At 32.4% G+C, this 27,114-nt stretch overlaps 1 protein-coding gene across 11 annotated transcripts in view; it reads right to left on the minus strand.

Annotated features, from left to right (window-relative positions):
- Positions 1-27,114, minus strand: part of AKT3 (AKT serine/threonine kinase 3) — a 330,364-nt gene that overhangs the window by 33,469 nt on the left and 269,781 nt on the right. For all 11 annotated transcript variants that reach the window (XR_008551764.1, XM_054694944.1, XM_054694942.1 and 8 more), the window contains 3 exons: positions 24,255-24,383; positions 13,335-13,549; positions 6,619-6,706 (listed from right to left, as the gene is read on the minus strand). Coding sequence is in view for 10 of the 11 variants with exons in the window: in XM_054694944.1 (XP_054550919.1) it covers positions 6,619-6,706; positions 13,335-13,549; positions 24,255-24,383 (432 nt within the window). In the remaining variant the exon portion in view is untranslated. The remainder of the gene's footprint in view (positions 1-6,618; positions 6,707-13,334; positions 13,550-24,254; positions 24,384-27,114) is intronic.

Here is a 27,114-nt window from a genome sequence, read left to right on the forward strand (position 1 = left end):
TTGAGCTAAGAGTTTAAAGCCTCCCAACAAAGACAAAACTTCAGGGGTAAGTGATTTTGCTGGTAAATTCTACCAAAGACTTAAGAGAATACAAATTATGCACGCAAAAATTTGCATACTTTGAAGAGGAAAGAATACTTCCCAGTCAATTTTTAAAATGCAAACTTGATCCTGAAATGAAAAAATGGAAAATGAAATAAGGGAAAATCCTAGAATTGTTCATGATTTAAAGATGCGAAAACCCTTTTAAAAAACTGCATCACAGCCAGCTATATATATTATATATAAAACAAGGTTGAAACATGGTGAGTAGGTGGGATTTCTCAACGTTCATTCAATATTAGAAAATCAAGCAATATAATTCATCATTTTATTAGAATATAAATAAGAAAAGCTATATGATCCTTTACTAAAAGCAGAAAAAGCTCTGATTAAAACTCAACTCCTAGCATTTTAGGAATTGAAGGGAATTTCCTCAAACTATTGATAAATTAGACATAAAAAAATCTATAACAACTTCATATTTTTACTGAAATCATTTTAGATTTAGAGACTTAACAAAAATAACACAAACAGTTCCTGTATGCCCTTCACCTTCTCCAAGTGCTAACATCTTACATAATCATAGAACAATTATCAAAACTAATAAATTAACATTGGTACAGAACTATTAACTACTGACTTTTTCACATTTCACAATTTTTCCTACTCATGTCCCTTTGCTGTTCCAGATGAAATCCAGAGCCCCACACTGTATTTTGTGACCATGCTGCTACCTGAGTTTCTTTCAGTCAGTGAAGTTCCACAATCTTTCCTTTCTATTAATAAAGTTGACACTTTTTAAACCATTCGGCCAGTTATTTTGAGGAATGTCCCTTTATGTGAGTTCTTCAAGTTTTCTCTTGATTAGACTGGGCTACATAAGACACATGACACTCTTCCAAGTGATCATATCAAAGATTAGATGATGACATTAAGTCTTATTGCTGGTGATGTCAATATTGATCATTTGGCTTAGATATGTCAGCCAGTTTTCTCCATTGTAAAGTTACCTTTCCCCCCAAATTAAGTATCATCTATCTTACTGCAATGTGTTATTTCATCTGAGTCAATCATAATGATAGTCTAATGTGGAAGTCTATAAATCTATGCACTGCCTATTTTTCAGCTTTACATTAAATGACTTTGATCCACTTTTCCCCTTTCTACTAACGACTTTATTTACATTCTTATATATGAAGAAACATTTTAAATATTTTAATATACAATTATATTTTTATTTTTTCCTATAACATTGGCTTACATCATTGTGCTTTAGAAGTAGAGGACCTGCCCCCATAGTAGAGGACCTGCCCCCTACCATATTGCACCCACCACCAAGACACCCACAGTCCACAAGCACAGTCCTTTGTGTTCCCTCCCCACCTTTTTGTGCCCCTCCCCCTCCCTTTGCCCCTCTGGTAATTTCAGTTCTATAGTCTGCTTTCTAGTGTTGTTTCTAAGATTGGCTTTATCTGATTCTGTTTGGTTTCTCCACCTTCCACATATAAATGACATTATCTGGTATTTTTCTTTCTGACTTATTTTGCTTAGCATAATCTCTCCCTCTAGCTCCATCCATGGCGCCAAAAAATGGCAAGAGTTTATCTTTTATGATAGTTGAGTAGTATTCCACTGTATATGTGTGTGTGTTTATTTATCACATCTTCCAGATACACTCATCTGTATCTGGGCATGTAAAGTTACTCTATTAGTCTTTGACAATAATAAATGCTTTGGGAGAGACCTTTTGAGACTATACAAACATCCTCTTTCTTAAACATTTGCTCTCTACTTATACTCTGGTGTTCTAATGGTGATTTTCTAATTCCCTTAACCTCCCTACATTTATTAGCTGGAATCATCTGTAAGGAAGACATATTCCTTTTCAATATTTATTTGTTTGTCAATAATTTACTTCTGCAGTATGAACTCATGGATATGAATTTTATTCTTTGGGCCATAATAATGTATTTTTTTTAAATTAAATACTTTGCACTTTCACTACTGGAAATTATGGCTTCTGTGTCCTTGTAACATGCCTCTTTATATCTGTCTTTCCTTTGTGTTTTATCTCTGATGCAAAATTCTTTGGGATCATCTTATTTTTCCCTTTCCAGTTCTGGAATCAACCACTTTCCAAGTAGTGTTGGTTCTTTTTTATTGGAAAATGACATTTAAAAGCTAAAAATTAGCAGCAGATGTGAGATCATTAATACCATATTTAATGGTAAGAGATGTTTTCTTCCTAAGATCAGGAACAATGAATGTCAGGATGCTCACACTCATTTCTATTCAACACTGTAGTTGTTAAGTCCTAAATATTGAAAACAATTAGAAAATACTGACAGAATAAAAGATGAGCTAAATAAATGGAGAAATACATAATGCTTACTACCGTTCAAATGTTAATTCTCTTTAATCTCACATAAAATTTCAGCATTTATGTAGAGTTATAGAAATGAGTGTAAGACCTATGTAAAAATTTTTGATAAATTTGTATTATAAAATGCCCTGTCAGGGAATCTTAAAACTTGAAGACACTTCAGGTTATTATTATATATATGAGTGAAACCACTGGTCCTTGTCCACAGAGGAAGGAAGACCCAAATCTAGGATGAAGATTTCTACATTTCAGTACTGTCCTCTTCAAGGTCTCATATCATGATGCTCACAATTAAGATTTGTTCATTTTTTACTTTCCCTAGGTAAAAATCTAGATTTTTCCTGAAGATACCAGTATCTGGATTTATGTGCCTTCATCTCTAGATTTGTCACAATATATAGAAAAATAATCAACAATCAGGTAATAAGAAATCAACAAAATCACAAGTCTCCCTAAATATACCAATAAAACTAATAAACAATAACCTGGTTGAATTAACCTCTTATAAATTACACATTTTAAGTACATAAGGATCCCACAAAAATGTTTGACTTTACAATGTATTTCAAAATTTATACTATCCAAAACACAAGAATTATAACTGGATTCATTAAAACAGCTCCTGGCATCAGCATTTCCAAAATAATTTGCTTGTTAGGAACTGATTAGGGATTGATACAATCCCAAACAGACCGTATCATGTTTTCTTTCACAGCCTTTTAGAAAGAGACTCAAAATTTAAGGATGCTGCCATTCTTCAAGTAAGATCGGACAGCTGAAAATACCTGTGCCTCATCTGAGATTCAGGATAGCCCAAATAAACCTGTTGGAGGTGTCGGACAATGATGAGTTCTATTGCTTATGAGAAGTTTGTTATTTTAGTGATTATGTGACTTTATGCAAGATACTGAACACCTTTGTTCATATTAAGTGGTGTACGTTTTTATCAATGACAACAACTTAAAATTATTTCCCCATATGTTTCATTGAAAGCTATGTTTTGGCAGCTCCATCTCCCTGCCCTATTTGCTGGCTCTTTCACTTCTATTCACAACAAGAAGCTAGCTGCCTGGGAATCTTCCTATTTCAACTCTGGGCATATTTAGACCTATGGAACTGAAACAAATTAGCTTTGATTCTTCATTTGTGTGCTCACTGTAGTCTCAGGAGTTTCCTTCAGGTGATACCTAACAGCCACTTAACGTGAAGAAGCAAACACTGATGCAAAAATTTTTGTGCATATTTTAGTCTCCTAACAGGACTAAAGAAAGTCAATGTTTGCCTCTCTGATGGTCCAAAACGGTCTCCTACAGAAACTTACTCTTTCTTTCCCTCCAATCCCCAATCCATCTTTTTAAAAACTGAGTTCTCTGGGAAACTATTTTTTTAAAGATTTATTTATTTATTAATACAAGCACTGGGTACAGTCGGAAGCGTGGGAGGGTGACATAATTCACCAGAGCCAGAGCGGGGAACAGAACAGGCAGACTGACGAAATACACTGCTGAGGGGAGCAGCAGGCGTGCAGGAGAGGTCTGCACAACATGTGGGACCCTGGCTAGTGGCCAGGGATTGAACCGGTGCTGCAAAGGCTGCGGGCAGCTTCGCAGCCCAGCGCTCAACAGCTGTGCCACCAGGGGAGGCCCCTCTGGGAAACTATTTTAACTATATTCCTTTTCTAGTAAAAACTGCTGACCAGGTATTATTTCTGCGGGACATTAGAAGACTTTGACCTTTTTCAGGTTCTTTAGCAGTGTACTGATATGACAACAGGATGTAGGGTTATATATAGAAGTGACTCATAAGCAATATCATCACTAATAAAGTGTATGTACAATTGTATACATGAAGTTAATAAACATTAAGCGCATTTAAGAATGGTCAGCTTTTCAGAAGGGTTAAAAAGAACCCAGTACTGAGAACATTTTTGCACACAACACCAATGATAAAGGACTGATCACAAAAATCTGTGCAGAGCTGATGAGACTCAACAACAACAAAGAAAATAATCCAGTCAAAAAATGGGCAGAAGAGCTAAAAAGAAACTTCTCTGAAGAAGAAATGCAAATGGCTAACAGGCATATGAAAAAATGTTCAACATCACTTGTAATCAGGGAAATGCAAATCAAAACTACCATGAGAAACCATCTTACACCAGTGAGAATGGTACATATTAAAAAAACTAGCAACAACAAATGTTGGCGAGGATGTGGAGAAAAAGGAACTCTCCTGCACTGTTGGTGGGAGTGCAAACTGGTCCAACCATTATGGAGAGCTGTGTGGAGATTTCTGGACCTACTAAACATAGAGCTTCCATATGATCCAGCAATTCCACTCCTAGGTATTTACCCAAAGGACACAGAAACATCAATTCCAAAGAGCACCTGCACCCCTATGTTTATAGCAGCTCTATTTACAATAGCTAAGCTTTGGAAACAGCCCAAATGCCCAAAAATAGATGACTGGATCAAGAAGATGTGGTACATATATACCATGGAATATTACTCAGCATTCAAAAAAGATAAACACATGCAATTTGCAGCAACATGGATGGCGCTGGAAGGGATTATGCTCAGCGAAATAAGCCAAAAAGAAAAAGAAAAATACCGGATGGTCTCACTCATAGCAGGAATCTAGATAACTTAAATAAGGGACCAGGAAAATGAATAACTGTAAGAAAGTGAAAATCAAAATCAACAAAAAACTATGAACCAGAGACACTTTTCAGGGGGTGGGGGGGTGGGAGGGGAAGGATTGGGGTCAGAATGGGGGGGTTGAAATTGTATGGGGAATATAAAAATAAAATTTATTATTTAAAAAAAAAAAAAAGAACCCAGTACTTACTTCAGTGTTTATACATGGTAGAAACTCTAGGGATGTGAGTTTTAATTAAGTTTGAATAGAGGTGTTTAATAGTGTGCACTATTTTAAGCATCTAGTACTAAGAAATGCTTAGAAAGATACACAATACAGAAATGAAGATTCTTATGACTCATGCCATCCTATCTTTCCTTTTGGGTTTAACAGAAAAGACTACATGGCACACAATATATACCACATAAATGCTGATTTATATGTTTCAAAGAAAAAGATAAAAAACTGGAAAAAGCTAAAAGGACTAAAAAATTAGATATAAATTCTAAGCAAATACCAAATTACATAAAAATTTCACAGTGAAACTTTTGTATGAGCATTTGAAAAACAAAAAAATTAAATCAATGTCTGTACTAACAATACCTGAAGCAATAAAAACAAAATAAACAAAAATTTTAAAGTTGGAAGAGACAATAATTACCTGTTGATAAACTTAAGTAAATATTTAAAAACATAAGCAAAAACTAAAGACAAGTAATAAGCAAACAACAACAACAAAAAAGTTACATAATTAGTGGCATCCATTTTGTGGACATTAAAGTTCTGTTTCAAATAATAGAAACATTCCAAATAGGTCAAGTAAATGCTTTCCTTTGTTAAGTATTAAAAATAAATTGCTTTTTAAAAAAGATTTATTTATATATGCATACAAGAGCTGGGGTGTTGGCCAGAGGTGTGGGGGAGGGGTGGTAGTGAGAGAATTCACCAGAGGCAGTGGGGAGCAGAACTGGCAGACTGATTGTAATACACTGTTGAGGGGAGCAGCAGATAAGACAAGAGAGGTCTGCTGCACCATGTGGGTCACCTCCCTGGGCAGGGATTGAACTCTTGCTGAAGTAGTTGCAGCTTACTTCATTCACAGTGCTGACACTTGACCCCTTGCACCACCAGGTGCAAATAAATTGCTTTATATTCCTTTTAAAAACAAACTGCTTTATATTCCTTTTAAAGACAAGGACTTGTACAAATAAATCTGAACAGTTCACTGGAAAATTAAAGGCATAAAGAGAAATTTTTAAATTAAAATTTTCTAGAGAATAACTTAACACTGGTGTCTTTATTTTTTCTCAGTAAAGGAAAATGAGAAACTAACAAACCATTGTGATATTAAAAAAAGTCAATGCCTTGACATATTGAATAAAATTTTAAGATGCATTTTGGGAGTCTAAATTGCCAATAAAATTTTGTTTTAAGTTGCTTAATATTTGACTGATAGAGGTAAATGAAAAATATCATTATATCATTAAATTTTATCTATCCTTTGCTGTTAATGTCTTTTAGCCAAAATATATAAACACTATGCTATGAAGATAACATACCTTTTTATCATATACATCTTGCCAGTTAACTCCAGAAAAGAAACTGTGTCTCATAATTTCTTTTGCATCATCTGGTCCTCCACCAAGGCTAAAAGTTCAGAAATAAAATTAAATGAGTATAAAACATTTGCATGAGTCCAACACCGAACAACAAAGCTGTTGTGAAATACAATTTTCTGTGTGATAAGTAGACCGTATGATAAAAGCTATAAAAATAAAATGGCTTTTGTTGTAAGATCTAGTATCCTTAATCTACTCTGTATAGCATGTTTTTTGAAACAAGCTTAGAGTCTGGAGACAAACTTGAAAAGGTCAGTCAGTTATGAAATTTATGAAATACGTAACAATGAAAACTTGCTTAATCTCAATTTGTTCATCAATAGAGTTCAGATAATATTATCAGTCTGGGGGGGGTTACTGCAAGGTTTAGAAATAAATAGGCAAGTACCCCGTACAATGAATAGTAATTATTATATTGTCAATTCTATAAACCAAACTTAGAATGACTTAAGTCAAAGTATATCCTTGTTAAAAAAAAATCTGAAATAACTAGTTAGAAAAAATAATTTGCAGAACATTGCTAATAAAAACTCATGAACTCTTTACAAATCTGAAATAAATTTCTGAGGAAATGATATTGTTAATCTGTAAGTTATCATCAAAATATAATTTGCTACACAAGTTGAAATATCTATTAAAACTTTTTTAATACACCTCATCTAATGCTTTAACTGGTAGATGTAGTATGACTTACATTTGTAGAAGTAAACACCTATACCCTAAAACATGTACAATGTTGTAAATCATTATTACCACAATAAATGTAATTTTAGAAAGTAAGTAAAATACTCTGCCATCTTTGAAGGTACTCTTATTTAACTGATAGGTGACACAAAATGAAATTCAAGTTTTTTGTGACTTCCTCAGTTTCAGAAAGTCCATACCAGTAACCACAAAGAAAGAATGAGAAGAGGAAAAAAGGGAGATGTAGGAGGGAAGAAAGAAGGGGAAACAAAAAAGAACAGAGAAAGAATGATGATGAGAAAGTAAAGAAAGTATTTAAATCTGAATTTGATATAATAAGCTCTATTTGGACTTGTTCATGATTAGGAATGATATATGTTTGCAAATCCTTAACCAGCAATCTGGAAGAAATTATACATATATATTCATGATAAATACATTATGTCTTTATAATGAATAAATATAAAATTTTATCATGAATTTTATTGATATAGAGGCTATAAAGCACAAAATTGACAAATAATAAAATATACAACGTTCTTTATTGTAAATTAACCAATTGATTTTTCACAGAAAACTTCTGTTAATTTTTGATGAACTCCAAACCTACAGACTGACTTATGAGTACTTCTAAAATGACTACTGAATGATTATTTAGTCCATGGGAAAGACAGAGATGAAGGTGACATCACAGAGACATGCATCAGAACTTCACTTGTCAGTTATATGAATAAATTTTTTGCTGAATAGTTAATTGTACTTGAACAGTAGAAGAATATTTCTTTAGTTTTTTTGGTGCTGCTCACAATGGAATGGACACAGACACAACAAATGTTAAAATTTAATCTGTGGGGCTTCCCCGGTGGCGCAGCGGTTGAGCGCTGGGTTGCGAAGCTGCCCGCGGCCTCTGCCGCGCCGGTTCGATCCCCGGCTGCTCCCCGGCCACCGGAGGAGGGGCCCACATGGCGCGCAGACCTCTCCTGCCGCCCGCTGCTCCCCTCAGCAGTGTACTTCGGTCCTTCTGCCTGCTCTGCTCCCCGCTCTGGCTCTGGTGAATTCTCTCACCCTCCCGCGCTTCTGACTGTACCCAGTGCTTGTATAAACAAAACAAACAAACAAACAAATAAATAAAAATGCCTCTAAAAAAAAAATTTAATCTGTGATATTAACATTTTCTATGTTACTTTCTTAATTAAGTCTGAGCAACAAGACAATAAACTAAGTCTGACTTACAATGTTTGCTAATGTTGGTGTTGTAAGTAACCCCACAATAACCAATTCAGATTATCAAAATGATGCTGATCAATACAGAAATAGGAAGAGGTGTGCTGTAGCAAATCATTCTACAACGTATTTCTATATTGATACAATGGATACATGTAACCTCAAAAGCATAGATAATGGCAAAATGTTATAAAGTTAAGGAGAAATGAGTTTTGAGTGATTATTACCTTTGATTTTAGTATCATTGATTAAATCTGTAAATTTAATTAATTAGATTATTAATTATGCCTGTAATTAAATAACCAGCTCACAAATTCTTGAAATTTAACAGTTAGCTCCCATAAGCTAGTACATGCCAACTCCAACACCTCTCTGGGTAAGAAGAAAAATATGTCACAGAAAACAAATTTACAATTTTAGTAGATTCTGACTATTATTAGGTATAAAGAATAAAATACGTGAGGAATCCAGAGTCCTCTGAATATTTCCAGAATGGAAATTTCAAAATGTACAAATATTAGCTGATATTTACATATCTCTAGGGATTATCCACACTTCCTCCCATCTAGTATTCCTATCCCCAGATCCACACAGAATGAACCACCTCTGAGATTCAGTCAGTTCACTGTAACAATATTCACCCACTAGCAATTATGTACTTATTCTCAGCATTCTTCTTCCTAACCTTAAGTTTATTTTACTCTATTTCAAATTGTGTTTCTCTCTCCCCCAGTGGACTACACATTCTTTTGAGGGCAGATTACTACTAGAATTTCCAAAATGCATTTTAAGGTTGTAAGGGAACCAAAAGCAGAAACACCAAAACATGTTTTTGAAGAACTTAACATTTCAACATATGCATCAAAATAGTCTGCCTGACAAAAATTAGAAGCTCGTTGTATTTTATTAATTACACTTATGCCACTTATTTCAATATTATTTTCATGTTAATTATATGTGAGACAGTGGGTGAGGTGGGAGTTGGAGTGGAGAGCCATAATCATTTTGTAAATAAAAGGTTTATAAATCAACCTCGGTTATTCATTTTTGTCACCGCTCAGTTCTCTAGCAATAGTTTGGCTTTGGATATAGCTAGCATTTAATCTATATTTATCAAATGCATACAAAATTAAAGTATCGCCATGGATACTATGCAAAGTCTAAGAATAATCTTAGACTGCCATTTTAGAAGCTGAGAGAGATTCTTTAACACAAGCTTCTTCACAGTGTGAAACAGTAAAAAATGTCAATAACAATTACTTCCTAATATATGACATAAAGTAATATCAAACTATGATCTGTACTAAGGTATTTATGTCCAGGAATCCTAAATTCCAACTGGAGAATGCCAAATAAAGTTTCAGCTACTAGATTCTTTATTATTATGAACATTATGAAATCCACATTTTCCTAGTGTTCCTGAATGCAACATGAGGTCATGCTTTTCCTGTAATTATATATAGGACCATCCATTAAGCAGATACTAGAAAATGATTGCAAAATAACCGAGAATAGAAAATAGAAGCAAAAATATATTTAATCTTTTGACAGAAGTGACAGCAAATTCAGTAGAGTACCAGAAAAATTTAGAGCAGTATTTAAAAAAGTTGAATAGGGATAACGAAGAGGAATATTATAAGCTACCTTTGATTATGCTACCTAAGACTTTTCAGGACTTTTTTGTTGGATCTTTCTCTTCTTAGAATCTGATGTTTCCTGGGATTTTGTCCTAGCCTTTCCTCTCTTTATATACTTATCGCTCTACCATTCTCAGGGCTCAAGCTATCTCCTAGATGCCTTTGCATCCCAAATCTATATATTCAGTTATTGTTGTTCTACTAAACACTATGTTCAACTGCTTGCTTGACATTGTCATCTCAGTTTTCGATAGATATCTTAAACTTGATACAGTCACAGTAAATATCAACCTCCACTCCATAAACCCTCCTTCTTTGCCTTTACTCCCATCTTAATTATAATCCGTACTCCAAACTAGTCACTCATTTGGAAAGCTCAGAGGTATTCCAGGCTCCTTATACTTCCTCATCATTCTTATTTAATCATTCATAAACTTCTCTTTCCTGCTCTTTTACCATTTAAGAAGGACCCCCATCTCCTATCTGGAAAATTCTACACACGTTCTTTATTGTTCTGCCTAACCTGTCCCAGTCCCATGCTGTACTAATCTATCCATGCCATTATAGTTACCTTTTCATAATACATATTTGATTATACTTTTATAATACATGTATGAATATACATGATTATACTTTCGTAATACATATATGATTATTATACATTCCTTACTTTTAATAATTCAGTGATTTCTCATCCTCTTCTAAATAAGTTTAAACATTTTCTAAGAAATATAAGGTCCTTATAATCTAAACCTAATATAAGGTCCTTATAATCAATCTAGCAATTGACAAACTTTAATTGAAGTAACATTTGTTTATAACATTATAGGTTTCAGGTGCATATCATGATAAATCAACATTTATATCTACTGTATTATATTCGCCACTAAAAGTCTAATTCCATCTGACCCCTTTTTCCTGTTTTACCCACCAGTCCTCCTGTTTCTTTCTTCTAACCACTAATTAATCTTATAGTCTAAAAGTATATTTTTTTTTGTTTTCAGTTTGCTCTTCTTCTTCATGTACTACATGAGTGAAATCATACAGTGCTTGTCTTTCTCTGTATGAATGCTACCGTAAATTCTAGCTCTCCAAAAATCAGCTCAAATCTTATAATTCCTTAACAGAGCTAATAATTATAATAGAAATTTGTATGAGGTTTAGCCTAAGCATTTGGGAATATATTTTTTATACCCCACATTAGTCTATGAACATCAAGAGACTATTTTTCTTGTTCATTCTTTCCCCAGTATTTTCACATAGTGGTGTGTGTGTGCATGCACACGTGTGTGTATATGGAAGGGGTGTAGCTGACACACTAAAGATAATTGAAAATAATACATTTTCTTTTTAGATAAAACTAACCTCTAGGTGGAAAAGCCTTTCAAAATTTACCCAGATAACAGGCACTAATATTCTAGAAATATACTTCACATTTATTCAACAATTACTATGTACCTACGATGTGTTATTCACTGGGGGGGGAGGTAAAGGTTTTCTGGGATGTAGTAGGCAGGATGACAATTAAAAAATGAAATGTAGACATGAAAACTACAATTACATTTGTAGCAGGAGACACACACACACACACACACACACACATGCATGGTCATCAAAGTTATCTGGAGAAGTCAGGCAAGGATAGGATAAAAATTCAATGCCCTTGAAACCCAAGACAAATAACAGATCCCAGAATCAACTACAGCAGATAAAATGGAAATCTTAGCTTGTTTAAAAATTACCTATTGCCAGTATAGCTTATAACATTAACTGTGTAACAATTACATTAAATGAAACACATTTCCAATTTGAATCAATTGAAAAATTGATGTACTAAAAAATCAGAGAAATATCAAATAGACAAGAAATGTGATTTTTACTTTTATTCTATATAAATTTTTTGTGAGGCAGAAGATAAATCACTTAACCTTTCTGGGCCTCTGCCCTCTCAATCAGATGGAAATGAGAATAATATATACACTATCTAAGCTATAAGATAGGGGAAAAAAAACAGGGCGATCATCGCTATTCAAATGCCTAAAAAAGAAAAAATCTGTTTACAAATATAAGTTACAAGGATAATGAAAGTAATTTTGAAGAGTTCTTCACCAAGTAAAAAGATATCTCTTTATGTTTGCATATTTCTGCTGAAGGTAAAATCATGTTCCTAATAAAGTTAAAAGCTAGAAATATGTAATGGAAACCATCTTTAATGTAGGCTAACTTCACAGTTTAGAATGAATTTATTTTTTCATTCATTAATTCAGTCTCTCAACAAATACATATTGAGTATTAATAATAAACAGAAATATTATAAAATAAACGTGAATTATTATGAAAGGTTCAATAAATGTAAAATGGCCTATCAAGATACAGATCCAAGAGATGTTCAGAGAAATAATAATATGCATGCTATGCATGGAAGGAGAGATATATACATATACACTTGAATACATATTAAGAGACATTTTAAAATTAGTGACAGTTTCATATATGATTTCTAAAGTGTATCTGTAAACAAATATATAAACTTGAACAAAGAAAACTGTACTTCATTAAACAAAACAGCAGCGGTATAGGATTCTTCAAGTCATAGCTGTAGATACAGAAGTAGAAATACAGACTATGTAAACATCTTTCTTTTGCTATTGATCCTTTTAGGATTTTGCCATTAATCCTTCATGCACAGAAAAGATGATCTTCAAATGACACAAAAAGTAGTTAGACATGTTAGCATAGGTTAGAGTGGGAGAAGAGTACAGAAAAAGCTTTATTCATTTTATAATGCCTATCAGCAGAAATATAAACACCTGTATGCTGAAAGGAAAAGAAAGGGATCCTCCTATTCCCACAATAGTAAGTACCAGCTAATAAAACCCTCTTTTTTTTTTTTTTGGATAATATCTGAATAAAATGTCCGTGTTAGAAAAGAATGGAAGGAAGTTTTTAAATGTTCTATATTATGCAGTTAAAAATAAGTCAATATCACAGAGGGGACGATGTCTACACCAAATACATTGCTTCTTGGAGTTAATCATATTTGAATTAATTTTTGTATCACAATTTCTAGCCATATTCATCATAACTCACTGAGTACTATTTGTGGCTTACCGTTTATTTGGATCTTTTATCAAGAGCCCTGAAAGCAATGATTTTGCATCTGAAGAGAGTGTTCGAGGAAATTTAATGTCTTCCATTAGTATAAGTTCAAAAAGTTTCTCATGATCCTGATTGTAGAAAGGTAACCTCCCACACATCATTTCATACATGACAACCCCTAGGCCCCACCAATCCACGGCTCGACCATAGTCATTATCTTCTAACACCTAAAAGTAAGACCAGGAAAAAGATTAATTACTACACATTAACTTAAAGCTTTACTTAACAAATCAAAAGATTTTTTCATACAAATGAATGCTAAGATTCAACCTTTAGGTATGATATTCTGAAATCTTGACATTAAAACTATAAAGCATCCTATAAAAGATATTAATCACACCAAATATGTGAAATATTATACATATGTGTATTTAGTATTTCCTTAGTATGTATTTATGTAGTATGTTGCAGGTGTGTATAAAAATAAATGGTCAGTGCACAGAAAAGTCAGGGGTCATACAACAAATTCCAAGTAGATGCGTATTATGAGTACATTAAGAATCAAATGAAAACCATTAGCTTATTTATAGCTTTTCTCTTAGGCTTACTTAATTTCTCATTCTGGTTCTAATCACGTGGATTTTAATAATTTAGAGCTAAGCCATGATGATTATAGAGCATGTAAGTGTCTTACACATTCTTACACTAAAAACTACAAAGTAATGCAAATTAAACAGTGAAAGATAGAGTGGGCAAGTGAACAAGAGAGGAGTATAGAATATTAAAATTAATTTGAAAAATTTTGGAAGCCCCTATATGTTTAAACTATTTCAGGACATATGTAGCAAGTCAAGTGAATACAAACAATTTTTGCTTGAGTTGTAATAAACGTTAGTATCCAAGGATCTTAACAAAAAATTCTGTTAAATACAAAAAACAAAAGTCATGGACTCAATATCTGTGTAGGATATGCCTATGTGGTATAAATTTGTTTCCTAAATACATTACATGCAAAATAAACTTGGTAAGAAAAGATATGTAAGCACCAGTTAGGCCATGTTAGAGCAACCTGTTTAAATTGGAACATAACTTGCCATTTGCCCCCCAAAATTTGCCTTTTCCTTTTTATAGGATTTAACCTTTTTGCTAGAATTTTTTTCATCACTTTGGGACTTTCAATATTTGATCTTAACTTATTATATATGAATAATCTTAAAGTTTACTTTATCTGATCCTTTTAGCTATGGGAAAAACAAACAAAGAAACAAATACCCATGAAGGTTATCAAGAAAAAAGTTCATATAACTGATTATATGAGACAATGTGATTTAAAAAAAAAAAGTGGTACTCATGTTCCAAACTTTCTTAGTGTGAATTAAATATTTTTTGAAGATTACTCATATTTGACTTTAATTTAAAGCTTACCAATTACATCATAGAATTACACATGATATTTTTCTCAACTATATTATGACTACTATGAAAACTGGAAAGTACTTTGATAGGGTATTAAAGATGGAGATATAATTTCAAGAAAAACCTATGTTACTTAGTAAGATACACAGCAGTGTTTCTAAAATGCTATAAAAAGGGTTTTAACTCAATTGTATCACTGTTTTGTGGTTAAAGAAACTACAAACTGCATTGCCAAGATATTTATACAAGTTCAGTTCCTATGTTTTTCTAAAATCTTTTGTAAATCAAAAACTAAGCAAAAGTATTTTCAGTAAAAACAAATTCTTATTTTCATCTTTAGGCAAATATATTTCAAATTATCACTTGATTGAAATGATTAATATGAAAACATACAGAAAATAACCTAAAGAAGCAGAAGTTCTACTTGTTACATAAGTAAAGGGAAATACCATATATATAATATTTTAAATACCAGTGACTTTTGATTATTCAAGAAATCTGTATCATGGCCAATTAGTAGACTATTCTTTGTGGGCCTTTATCTAATAATTCCATTAGGATTAGGATTTTACCTAATAACAAAATATTTAAAAATTGAAGTAACCTTTTACATCATTCCTACAACACCAACAAAACAGAGGCACACATGAATAAGAGCCAAATGTGGTTTTTAACCTCTTTTTTTGTGAAACCATAAAAAGCATAAAAGCTGGATTAACTGCCTCCTGAACCCACATTTCACCAGCCGGGTTCTCATCCCCAGCTGGCAAAACTGGCAATCCTTTATTTTTGTTTAAATACCTGGTTTGCAGCCAGAAGGGAAAGGGAGTACATAAAAAAGGTTTTTATTTTTGAAGAGAAATAAGCAACTGAAAAATACTGCATTGTAAAAAAAAAGTCTGTTTAATCAAGTAATATGTATTTTATTTTGTTTTGTAAAACCAATACTGATTCTCAAATAAGTGTTTCTGCTGCTGAACATGTGCTTTAATCAATGTATACAGATATATACAGAGATACATAATGCTACCACAAATGTTAGCTGTATCACATTGTACTGAACAAAACTGATGTTATCTTACTGACACATAAACTCAATCCATGTTAAGACAACTTCTTTATCTAAGAGTGTTTACTAGCAATTAAAAACAAAGATTTCTTTTCAACCCCTACTTTTAAGAAGAAATACATATTAAATAAAAACAGAATATTTTTGGTATACTGAACATACAATATGAACTACAAATATGAATTACTTCAAAAAACAGTACTTTGAAATATTCTAGAAATTCCAGATAGAGTTAAAATCCATAGCTTCTTTTATATTATCTTTGGAGATAACTTCCCCCCCTTACTCAAAGCAATTCTTTTCCTAAAATTACAGTAACATGTAAAATTTACATTGTTTAACTAGTTGCAATTCTCTATCTCTGAGGACTTTTTTTCTAGCAAGAAGGCTAATTTACGTCATGGTTATCATGAGGATTGAGCCACGAGATATGTTAAATGGTAACATAGAGGTACAACAATGTTTAAGTACATTTCAACTCCATTATAATGCAACTTATTATGTAACTTGGATACAATTGCACATTAATATCTGCTTCTAAAAAATACTCCAGTAAAGTTTATTTTGAAGGAATTAATTTATCTAAGGAAATCGTCTCTTTTTCCATGAAATCAACATTTACTGACATTTAAACTAAACTCAAGGTTTAAATAGCAATGTAGACATTTGGTATTTCTGTTTCTACATTTTGTAATTTTCAAAAAATATTAATTTCAAATTAATTTTCAAATTATGATAGAGATTTTCTAATCTGTAATCCCAATATCATTTGTTATTATCCTTCTAAACATATTGTTCTTTGTAGCTTTACTTGTAACTACACTTCACACAAATGCTCAAACGGAGATAAAGGCAAGAGAGAACTGGGAACATTAAAATGCAAATGCTAAAAAATAACGGGTCATGTCAAACCAACACCTAATACAGAGCTCTAGGAAATAAGATTTAGTTTCAGTTTTTCCACAAGTAGCCAGACATGTCTTTACTTTTTGATGTAATGAAGACTGGGACTCAGGGAGGCACAGCAGAAAACAATTACAAAGAAATATTCTGGTAATGTTGGTTTAATATTTGGTCATATTTAGTGTATAGTCATTTCCATTTATAAAACAAGTGAATTAAAAAAATCACTACCAATACGTTTTCAGTAGTTACTAATATTAAAGAAAATATTAATAATTAAAAAATAATATTTTAAAATTATACCACCAACTGAAGCTTCTAATGTAAATATTTATGTGGCTAATGAATACTTTCAGAAAACATATTCATTCCAATATTCTTCTAGCAATTAGGATTTACCGGGGGATTGAGGGGACACCTCTCTCAGCTTGTTCGCCAGGCCACAAAATGCACCCAAGGCAAGCAATTATTAGGAGGGTATGTATGCCCTGGAGTGGCTTACTGCTCAATCAATAATCCTGACAGAACAGATGGGGGAAAAAATTAAACATCTAAACAAACTGTCTGTACACCTATGTTGTGAAAGTAAACTGCGAACTTGGATGAACCAATGTACTGCTAATTCAATTTTTTTTTTTTTCCTGGTAACCTTATATCCCAGGTAACTGCTATGTGAGTATTTTATATACAAGCACACATGTGTATACCTCATCATTTTTGGAAATTCTTTACGTTTTCTTAGCACCACAAGTATTTGATAAAATAAGTCCTATAAATCTTCTAATTCAGTTTAAGAAGTACACATTTAATTCACAAGAATTACAAATCTCGTAGTTTCTTGGTATTTTCTCCATAAATACATATTTTACAGCCAGGTCTCAATTACTCTAATAATTCTTATGAGACAGAAACTGTAAATGCCATTTTCTGTCAATTTATGGCTATTTCCTGGCATGTACATTCCAACACTTGCATACAGCTAACATCGTACTTGTAAAAAGCAATCTGGCTAGAACAGACAAAATTACTGAGTATGAAAAAAGCTCTATGTACACAACACCAATGATTAAATTATACTTGCTTATATCTTCCCAGAGACTTCTATATATATTTTTTTATCCTGAAGCAACAATCATTATAGAATTCCAAGAAAATGGGTCTTTAAATCCAAGTAAATATAACCATTGTAAAACACTAGAGGTAATAGTAAGTATATATTCCCTTGATTACTGTATATATTCTTATGTTTCAGAGAATTTAAAATTAAACTTTGGGTTTAAACTATAATTATTCTAAGTAATTAATGGAAATATCCTCTCTGATAAAGCCAAAAGACCAAGAAGTTCCAGTAAAAAATAGCTACTATATGAACTGACAGACCTCTAGCAAAGTAAAAGTCACTACTTAACAAACACTGAGACATTATCATTTAACTAAAAAAATATCATTTTCGTTCCTTCTTAAATAATACCAGTCTGGGGACAAAATGAAATAGTTTTTAATATTATCCAGAATCAGTATAAATAGTAAGCCAACATGTATGACAATAAGACGTTCTTAAAAATGAATTCTAACTATGATCTGCTTTACAGAACATTTTTCTCTGAAGTAATCACTGTGTTCATTTTCTTATTTCCTTCTTAATATTGGTGGCAAGACATCTTCAGAACCACCAGGAAGATGAAGGTATTAAAAAATACCTTCAGAGGACAGGCACTTCAAGATACATTAATAACTAAATATTAAGGATATACACCGTTTTAGAAAGGCTACTACAGCAACTTTTCATTTTAACAAAAAGCTTAGAAGTTTTAAGACTTACTTTCAGAATTCGTTTAAAAAAAAAAGGTAGAATTTTGTCCAAGGGTTTATCAAAATGTAACTATGTGAACTACTATTTTTACTTACAGATTAAATACTCAAACATACGTAACTTTGGTCTCACATATATCTCTAAAGATATCCTAAAGACAACATTGACAGAGCCCATAAAATGAGGTACTTTACATTTATTCTTTGGTATATTTAAAATAAAGTTCTATTTAATACATTTATATCAAGTTAGGTTCAGACTCCCTCCAGCTACACTAGCCCATACTAACATCAAGCTCTACACCCTTAATTTATGACCTCTCAACATTTATGAAGTTAATGTATATCTTTAGTTTTAAATTTATATGGAATTTAATTACCATCTGTACTATTATCTACACAGCATCACAAACAACTTTGAACAAATCTTCGTATCAAAATAGTTATCAAATTTCTGGTATATTTCAGCTATCTTCAAAATACATATTATACAAAAATGTTAAAGAAATTAAGGACAGTAGGGTTCAAAAAAAGTGACTTAAACGACAGCGAGTGAATATTTTCTGCACTTTCAGCCACTGAAAAATTTTTTTTACGCTTATATGAAATAAAACTATACTTCTTTTTCCTGAATAGCAAACAAAACTAGATTCTATATGTTTTCTATCAATCAAGTCATTTTTTACAATCTTTTTGTCAGTTCTAACTTGATTATCAAATAATTTTTATTTTTACACTATTACAGAAGTGCATTTCTCTAGGTTTCCAAAACCACCTTATTCAACCTTCCCCATCTGTCACCATCTGCTTCTTTTTAGCATGTACTTTTTGTGTGATCACATAAGCATGTGAAAAATAACTAACATTCAGATGATTATCTGCTGGTACATTTGAGGACTGGGCATAATAAAAGTGAACTGCCAAAACGTACTTAACACTTTTAATTTTGTTGGGTCTTGCATGTAAGCTACATTTGATTTTCAAACTGTTTTACAGTTGGAAAGTTGATCAGGTACTGCTAACTCAAGAGCAAAGCTGAGACTCTAAATAATTAGCACTGCATAAAATGGTTTTGATTCAATGAGAGCCAAATCAAATAATAAAATTCAACAGTAAGATTTTAAATGTGATTTTTATGTTCTTTTTAAAACTCTAGGTATGAAAATAGAGCATAGATTACAAAAACAAAGTCTCTTCAAAATATCTCTGGTACAGCAGGTTAAGTTTATTTATTTGTATTATAAGAAAAAACAAAGATTTATTTAATACTATATATACTATTGCCTTATGTCTGGTAGGACTGTGTCTTTGTAACCTCTCAAAAAAAAAAAAAAACATTTTTTCCCCCTTTTTTCTGGTGGTTTGCACAAAAATAATGTTAAGTACATTTAAAATATTCATTTAAAAAACCAGCTTTGAGTCTCAGATAAAGGACAGCTAAATAGCCAATTTTAAATTAATTTCCAACATACTTTTTATGTTTTAAATTCCCTTCATCTATCTCCAAACAGCAAAGGATTTCTATCAGATGAAAATAATTTAAGAGATAAAGGAGGACCACTGCTAAAATGAAGTATAAGTTGCAGTAAAATCTCCATAATTTGTAAACAAGTCTTCTGCAAGCAGAGAAGGGAAAATACTGAGAGTGAGTCATTCACAAGAAAAGCAATACTCAAGAATATACCTAGGTCTGGTAAACAACTACTACATATATGCTATAAATAAGACAGACCATTTGAAGTAAAGGGAAGAGACTAATTTTAGCTTTGACAATTCCTCTCTAAGTCTGACCATGTCTAACCATGACACTACTGCCTTGCTCTCAATCAAAAGTAAGTTTCCCTTATCTGTGATAACAAATCTAAACTCTTGATCTGTGTGTCCAGTGTTCTCCCTCCTTCCATTTATAGTCCCTAGACTCCTACTGGCCCCTAACTAAGCAGGCCTCCATCCTTTTTATTTTCCTTTTATTACACTCTACATAACCCCAACAAAGATATTATTTTCTTGCACTATAATAATTATTTTCCATACCATATCATGTTAGTAAACAGCAAGCTACTTGAGGACAAAAATAATTCACTATATTTGTATTCACAGCAGATTAATACAATACTTGACATTTAATGAATATTAAATATTTCTCTAATGACTAAATGAGAGTTCTTCAGGGAAACAGCCCACAATTTGAGATCAGAAAAAAGGACTTAAATTCTTGTTTTTAAAAGTAAGAGTAAGCACATTTAAAGTTACCCTGATGTTTAAAATAGGCAGTGTTTGACACAAATACTTTAAGGATTGAAACTGCATGAGAATGTAGTTTTAAGATTTGTCATGTTCAAATAATAACTGCAATGATCATGCTACCCTATAAGAAGAAAGTATTCATATTTTAATTAATTATGAATCAACATATATCCACTATGGTTATATAAACTGATTTTAAAGACCAGACATTTGCAATATCAAAAATAAAAAGGTACACAGAAATGTTTGCTTACTTGTCTTTTAAAGGAAATGGATATTTTTTTTTTGTGAATTGTAAACTTTCTATTTAGAAATAATTAGACTCTTCTTGCATTAAATTCTTGGTTTTGTTCTTCAGTTGATGAATTTGCATATAAAACAATCTTTGTTTCTTAGGAGATCATCTGCTTCTGAAATGAGATGTGTTTATCTTCTTCAGAAATAATTTCCCCTAATTGAGACAAAACTAATTTTGTTATTCCAAAAATGGGATATCCACGGCAAATATATAGCGGGGATAATTGAACTTCAAAGAAGAACAAAGAATTTGTTTTTCATGACATTTACAAAAACAATCTTAGTCTGGAAAATATGATCTTGTATTTGAATAAACAAGGAACAATATTAAAATTTTATCTAATCCAGTTACAAAAATGGAGAATTTTAAGCTCTAGATTTTGTAACAGAAAAAATATTTTTAGCAGTCCTTGAGAAAGTAATAGCTGGAAATTTACTCTATTTCAAGTTATTAGCACTTGAAAATCATTCAACGTTCTTGAAATGTAAAGTTAATCTCTATTTGGTAAAAACTATTATAACAACAAACTGGCATTAGTTATTATATTTATAAGGAATACTAATAATCATTTTGAATACATTCCTACTTCTAAATTTATCTTTACCTTTTCTTATACATTTATACAGCATCCATTTTTAAAATTACAGTTATTTACATTTATAAGTGGCACTGAAATTGTGATGTTTTGGGGACATGATATACATAGTTTAAAAAGTAAAAATGACTTTTTTATGATGAACACAGTTAGAAAAATGATACCTCCTAGCTGTATACAGAACATTAAAAAAAAAAACAAAACTCTGATCCTTAGTTGTCTCACATTAAAAAATAACAGGTTTGCTCTTAGGAAAAGTTTATTTCATGTATGCAAATGTGCACTAATACAGGATGTGGCACAAAGTAGATGCTCAATAAATAACAATCTTCAGCCACAAAAATGATTGCTTCAGTATTTGATTCTAGCTATATTAACATTCTGAGAGTTTGAAGGAAAAATTATTTTGTTCCTGCCTCAGGGTTTTTAGAGTAGCTACTCTCTGGAAAACACTTTCTGCAGTTATTATAACTACCTCCTCCTTAACATTCCAGGTCACTGGCCAAATTCATCCTATTTGTAGAAGAATCTATTTTCTAAAGATAGATGCAACCATATCTCCCTTTGTGTATACTCTTCTACAATAGAGAGGTAGAGGATGTTTGTTACTATCCCTTAAAACTATATACACTTAGGTTATGTGCCACATGCTGTAATAGTGCATTGCATATATGAAGTAACCATTCCTGACAGCAAACCTGATTTCTTTAATGTGAAGGAATAAGGGTCAGAATTTTTTTAATATATTCTTAACATAGCTAGGAGGTGTGGATAATCATGTTTCTAACTAGGTTAATCAATAAGCATAGACCAGAAATGATGTTTTAAGATCTGAAACTAGGCCAGAAAAGAAGATGCTTATATGGATGTTCACAGCAGCATTACAGCCAAAAAGTGGAAGCAACCCACATGTCCATCAAAAGCCTAATGGAGAAACAAAATGTGGTATATTGAGACAATGAAATATTATTTGCCATAAAAAGGAATGAAGTACCACTACCATGCTAACATGTATTTGAATCCTGATAACATAACGGTAAGTGAAAGAAGCCAGACACAACAGGTGACATTATCATATGACTCCATTAATATGAAATGTACAGATGGGCATATCTATAGGGAAAGCAGATTAGTAGCTGCCTGAGGAGAGTGAAGATTACAGAGGAGCTAATGGGTATTGGGTTTATTTGTAGGAGGGATAAAAATATTCTGTAATTAGACAACTGCACAACTCTGTACAAACTACTACTGTGCACTTTGAAGGGCTGAATTTTATGGTGTGTAATATAAACTTCCACAAAATTATAAAAAATATGCTATGCTATTTTCAAAAAACTAATGAAACATTTCGTGATGGCTTACTAGGAGAGGGGGGTGGAAAGGAGGCCGCTTCCAACTTACTCCTTAGCACACCCACATTTAGAACACAGAGCCAAAGCAGTCTAAACACCCTGAAACCTTAGGTTATGACAAAGTGCAGGTACAGGGAAAGGCTAAGGATGTGTAAAAGGCACCTGCTCAGTCCTGTGAGGTACTAGTTTATAACTAGCACCAGCAGTCAGACATATGAGTAAAGAAACTTTTCAGATTTTAGCTCCAGCCACAAAGTCACTCCCCTATGGTAAAGTCTTTTGCTGAAGCCCCAAAATCTAAGGAGTAGAGCTAAACCATTAGTACTGTAGGATCTACCCTGTGTGTACTACTGACATAGAAATACACAATCACATGAAATGATTGTTTTTACCATTAGGTTGTAAGAGGGGTATGTTGCACAGCAATAGTAACTGGAAACTACCTAAAAATAGTCTCCACACCACACTCTTCTCTTTAACCATTTTCTTTTTTTTTAATCCTTTCTGATTCTTATTCACTATATGATACTTTGTTATTTACTTATTTTTATGATACTTTGTTATTTACTTATTTTTATTCGGTCTCTCTGCACTTGAAGTAAGTACCCCTTGTTCCTGTAACCACCCAGAAAAATTCTCAATACATAGTATGTGCATAACAAATATTTGTGAGATAAACACATCAATACTTGCTTTGACATAACTCCAAAATGTTACTATTTTGCCATTTCACTAATTTGAAATACTTTCTAATAATTAAGCATTAAAATCCCTTGATAGTGAGAGTGGCTAGTGACATACACCTGAAGAAGAATGATCTTATACCTCTGAATCATGTACAGAGCTGTAAAAAAAGATTACCTCAATAAATTAAATATAAAATAAAATCTACAACCTACAAATCCTTGTTTCTTAGGAAAATCCAAAATGGTTTATGGAACTGTAAATATTCTTTCTGAAATCATTCTATTTTTAAAAAAATGAATCAAAATTGGCGTAAATAAAATGCATAAAGCGAAGATATAAAAACTGACTTACTGTACTTTTGGGCTCATAAAGTTTATTATTTTTATATACTCTTGCCCCATAATACCACATTAAACAAGTAGGAACAAAACAGATTTGATTTATGCTGAATCCACATAAAAGTAGTCGGCACTGTTTTTGTTTTTATTTTTTTTAAAGCTTTTGTAAAACATTGTGTCAAAGCATTTTTCCTATAAATGGAACAGTAACTTACCTCTGGGGCCAGATATTCTGGTGTACCACAGAACGTTTTCATGGTGGCTGCATCTGTGATCCCTTCTTTGCAAAGTCCAAAATCTGTAATTTTTATGTGGCCATCTTTATCCAGCATCAGGTTCTCCAACTGTGTGTTAAGAAAAATGACATGATTTGTTATGTAGTGTTCAAAGATAGAAAAATGCTGCTTTAGAAAAATGCTGAATAAGATATTTTGAAAAAGGATATAAACGTACTTAATGGAATTTTCAGTACTTCCAAACTATGTAGCCCCCTAATTCAAGTGTAAAAAAAGCAAGACTTTTATCAATTACTTTGACAATAAAAACATTGATTTTTAAGCCAATGTGAGTAAAAGTCATTACTTTGTAAGTTTTGAGAGCAACAGTCTAACTGTTCAAAGAAAACATTAATTGTGATCCAATCATTCCCAAAGAGGTGAGTATCTTCTATATATACCTACAGATAGTTTTCAAAAATTTCTCTTAGGAATCTATAACTATTATGAAATACTAACTTACAGAATTGTTTTTTGGCAGTAGTTGTAAATCAGAAATAAATCTTATTTGTAAGGTAAGCCAATATTCTGTTTTGCAGTTCTCCTAAAGTAAGACTGAACCCTTTAAACATAAAACAATTTTGAAAGTCAGTCATTCATATATATTAATAATGAATATTATAGAGTTGGAAATTCTTTGAACCCATTATAAAACATCAGAGAGACACAAATATTTAACTGAGTAGTAAGATTATCTAATCCGTGAAAATTATGAAACACAGGGGGGAAGAAATTTGTGCAAAACCATTTAAAACAGTAACTATTTAACTGATCATTTTTTCTCTCCAAATTTCAACTTCAAATCACTATTATCATCACAATGATACATGTGCTCTGAGTTGTGATTTTGTAGCCTTATACAGATGGGGTCTCTACCCTTGCCAAAAGGTACACATAAGAACTATATATAAGAAGCACATGTTAAAAATGTATTAGCAAGATAAATAACTTATTTCAAAAGCACTTATTTACCACCTAATGGAATGACATATGAAAGCATTCCTGAACACTTAATTAAGCATTATCAAATTTAACAGAATCCACATAAAAACACATACCAACACCAATCATTAAATATGATGACATCCTATGTTGTCACATTATCCAGTGTCTTATAAATTGTAAACTAAATGCAGGTAAGCATGTTGTGCTCACTGAAGGAAAGATCAGAACAGACACTGATTCCTTGGGTACAGTATATAGACATGTTAAACAAATGAACTAAATGTTCAATATATGTTTCCTATTATTCCTCAGAGAAATGTGTCTGTCTTTGACTTGTCTACCAAAAACTGAATGTACTATATATGTATCATATGTATATATACACATATATATATTTATTTATTTAACCTTTTCATAATAAAAGTATTTTATCCAAATTCAGGTGTTATGATTTTTTGTAATGTTTCTCCACTAGGCAAAACCTAAAAATCAAGGCTAATATGCACAAATGGCAACACGTCCTGATTAGTGAAAGCAACCAGAAACATTAAGACTATAGGAAAAATTAAAAATAAAAGGTAAAAAAAAAAGTAGATATGTGCAAGTCATAAGGTGAAATACTTAGAAATAAACTAATTCAAAGCAAAGAAGGATAATGAGACAAGCTAAAAAGCCACATAGAAAATGGAGGCCCAAAATGCACTGTCTTTGAAACCCATTTAAGTTTTACATGTAGGGGCACTCTGTTATGGTTGTCAGCTTGACACCATTTTAGAAGGTAAATCATCTCCAGTATCAGAAAGCTAGCAGGCACATTGGTGTCTCTTGTATCTTCAGTTTAAACTCTTGAACTCCCTAAAATAGGACAGGTTTTCTTCAAATCTTTTTTGTTCATTTCTTTTTAATTATTGTGGTTTCATTAAGAATGCCTGTAACTGAAACATATTTATTTTTATATCTTCCATCACGTCAACACTTCAGCAAAGCCAGCTTATTAGTTGATTCAAGAAATATTTAAATCTTTCCTGTGGGCTCAGATATATCAAATATAGCAGTACACAAAACAGATAGAAATGCTTGTCTTCCTAGATGTGCTTAAAGTTTTGTTGTATTTCCTAATTTTGTTCATGAGAATTGACATTCTAGGAGTCATCTGTTAGTGTTTTGTCACACAAATCACAAGCCCAAAGCAGCTACTCTAAGCACTTCAGAAGCTTTTCCTATTCATGCAGGTGTTAGAAATGGGCATTCATCAGTGAAACAGGTGGCACTGGACACATGTGAACAGCTAAATATTTAGGGGATATATTTGCCTTCCTGTAGAAATAGGCCTACACCTCATAAAACGATACATCCTTTACCTTTTATTTTTTTAAAGATTTATTTATGCATATAAGAGCTGGGGTACAGGCCAGAGGTGTGGAGGGTGAGCGGATTCACCAGAGACAGAGTGGGGAACAGAACAGCAGACTGACCAAAGTACACTGCTGAGGGGAGAAGTGGGTGAGTCAGGAGAGGTCTGCTGCACCGTGTGGGTTGCTCCCTGGCTGGCTGGGGGAATCGAACTCATGCTGCAAAGGCTGCAGACAGCTTCATAGGTTGCGTCTTAACCCCTTGTGCCACCAGGGAGGCCCTACCTTTTATTTTGTGTGTGTGTGTGTGCGTGTGTGTGTTTGTGGTTTATTTTGTAAATTTTTTTTCTTTTTTTAAAAAAATATTTTTTACATCATTGTTCATTTTTAAACAATATTTGCTCCCCCCTCCAGGGTGTAGTCCCCATAGAATTTCCTTTACCAATCCACCTGTGCATCATCACCATAGTGTCCTGTGCAACTCCCTCCCTCCCCCTACAGGA

The sequence above is a fragment of the Talpa occidentalis genome, unplaced genomic scaffold (genome assembly GCF_014898055.3).
Source record: "Talpa occidentalis isolate TD23 unplaced genomic scaffold, MPIMG_talOcc4v2.1 talOcc4.14, whole genome shotgun sequence".
NCBI classification, from domain to species: domain Eukaryota; kingdom Metazoa; phylum Chordata; class Mammalia; order Eulipotyphla; family Talpidae; genus Talpa; species Talpa occidentalis.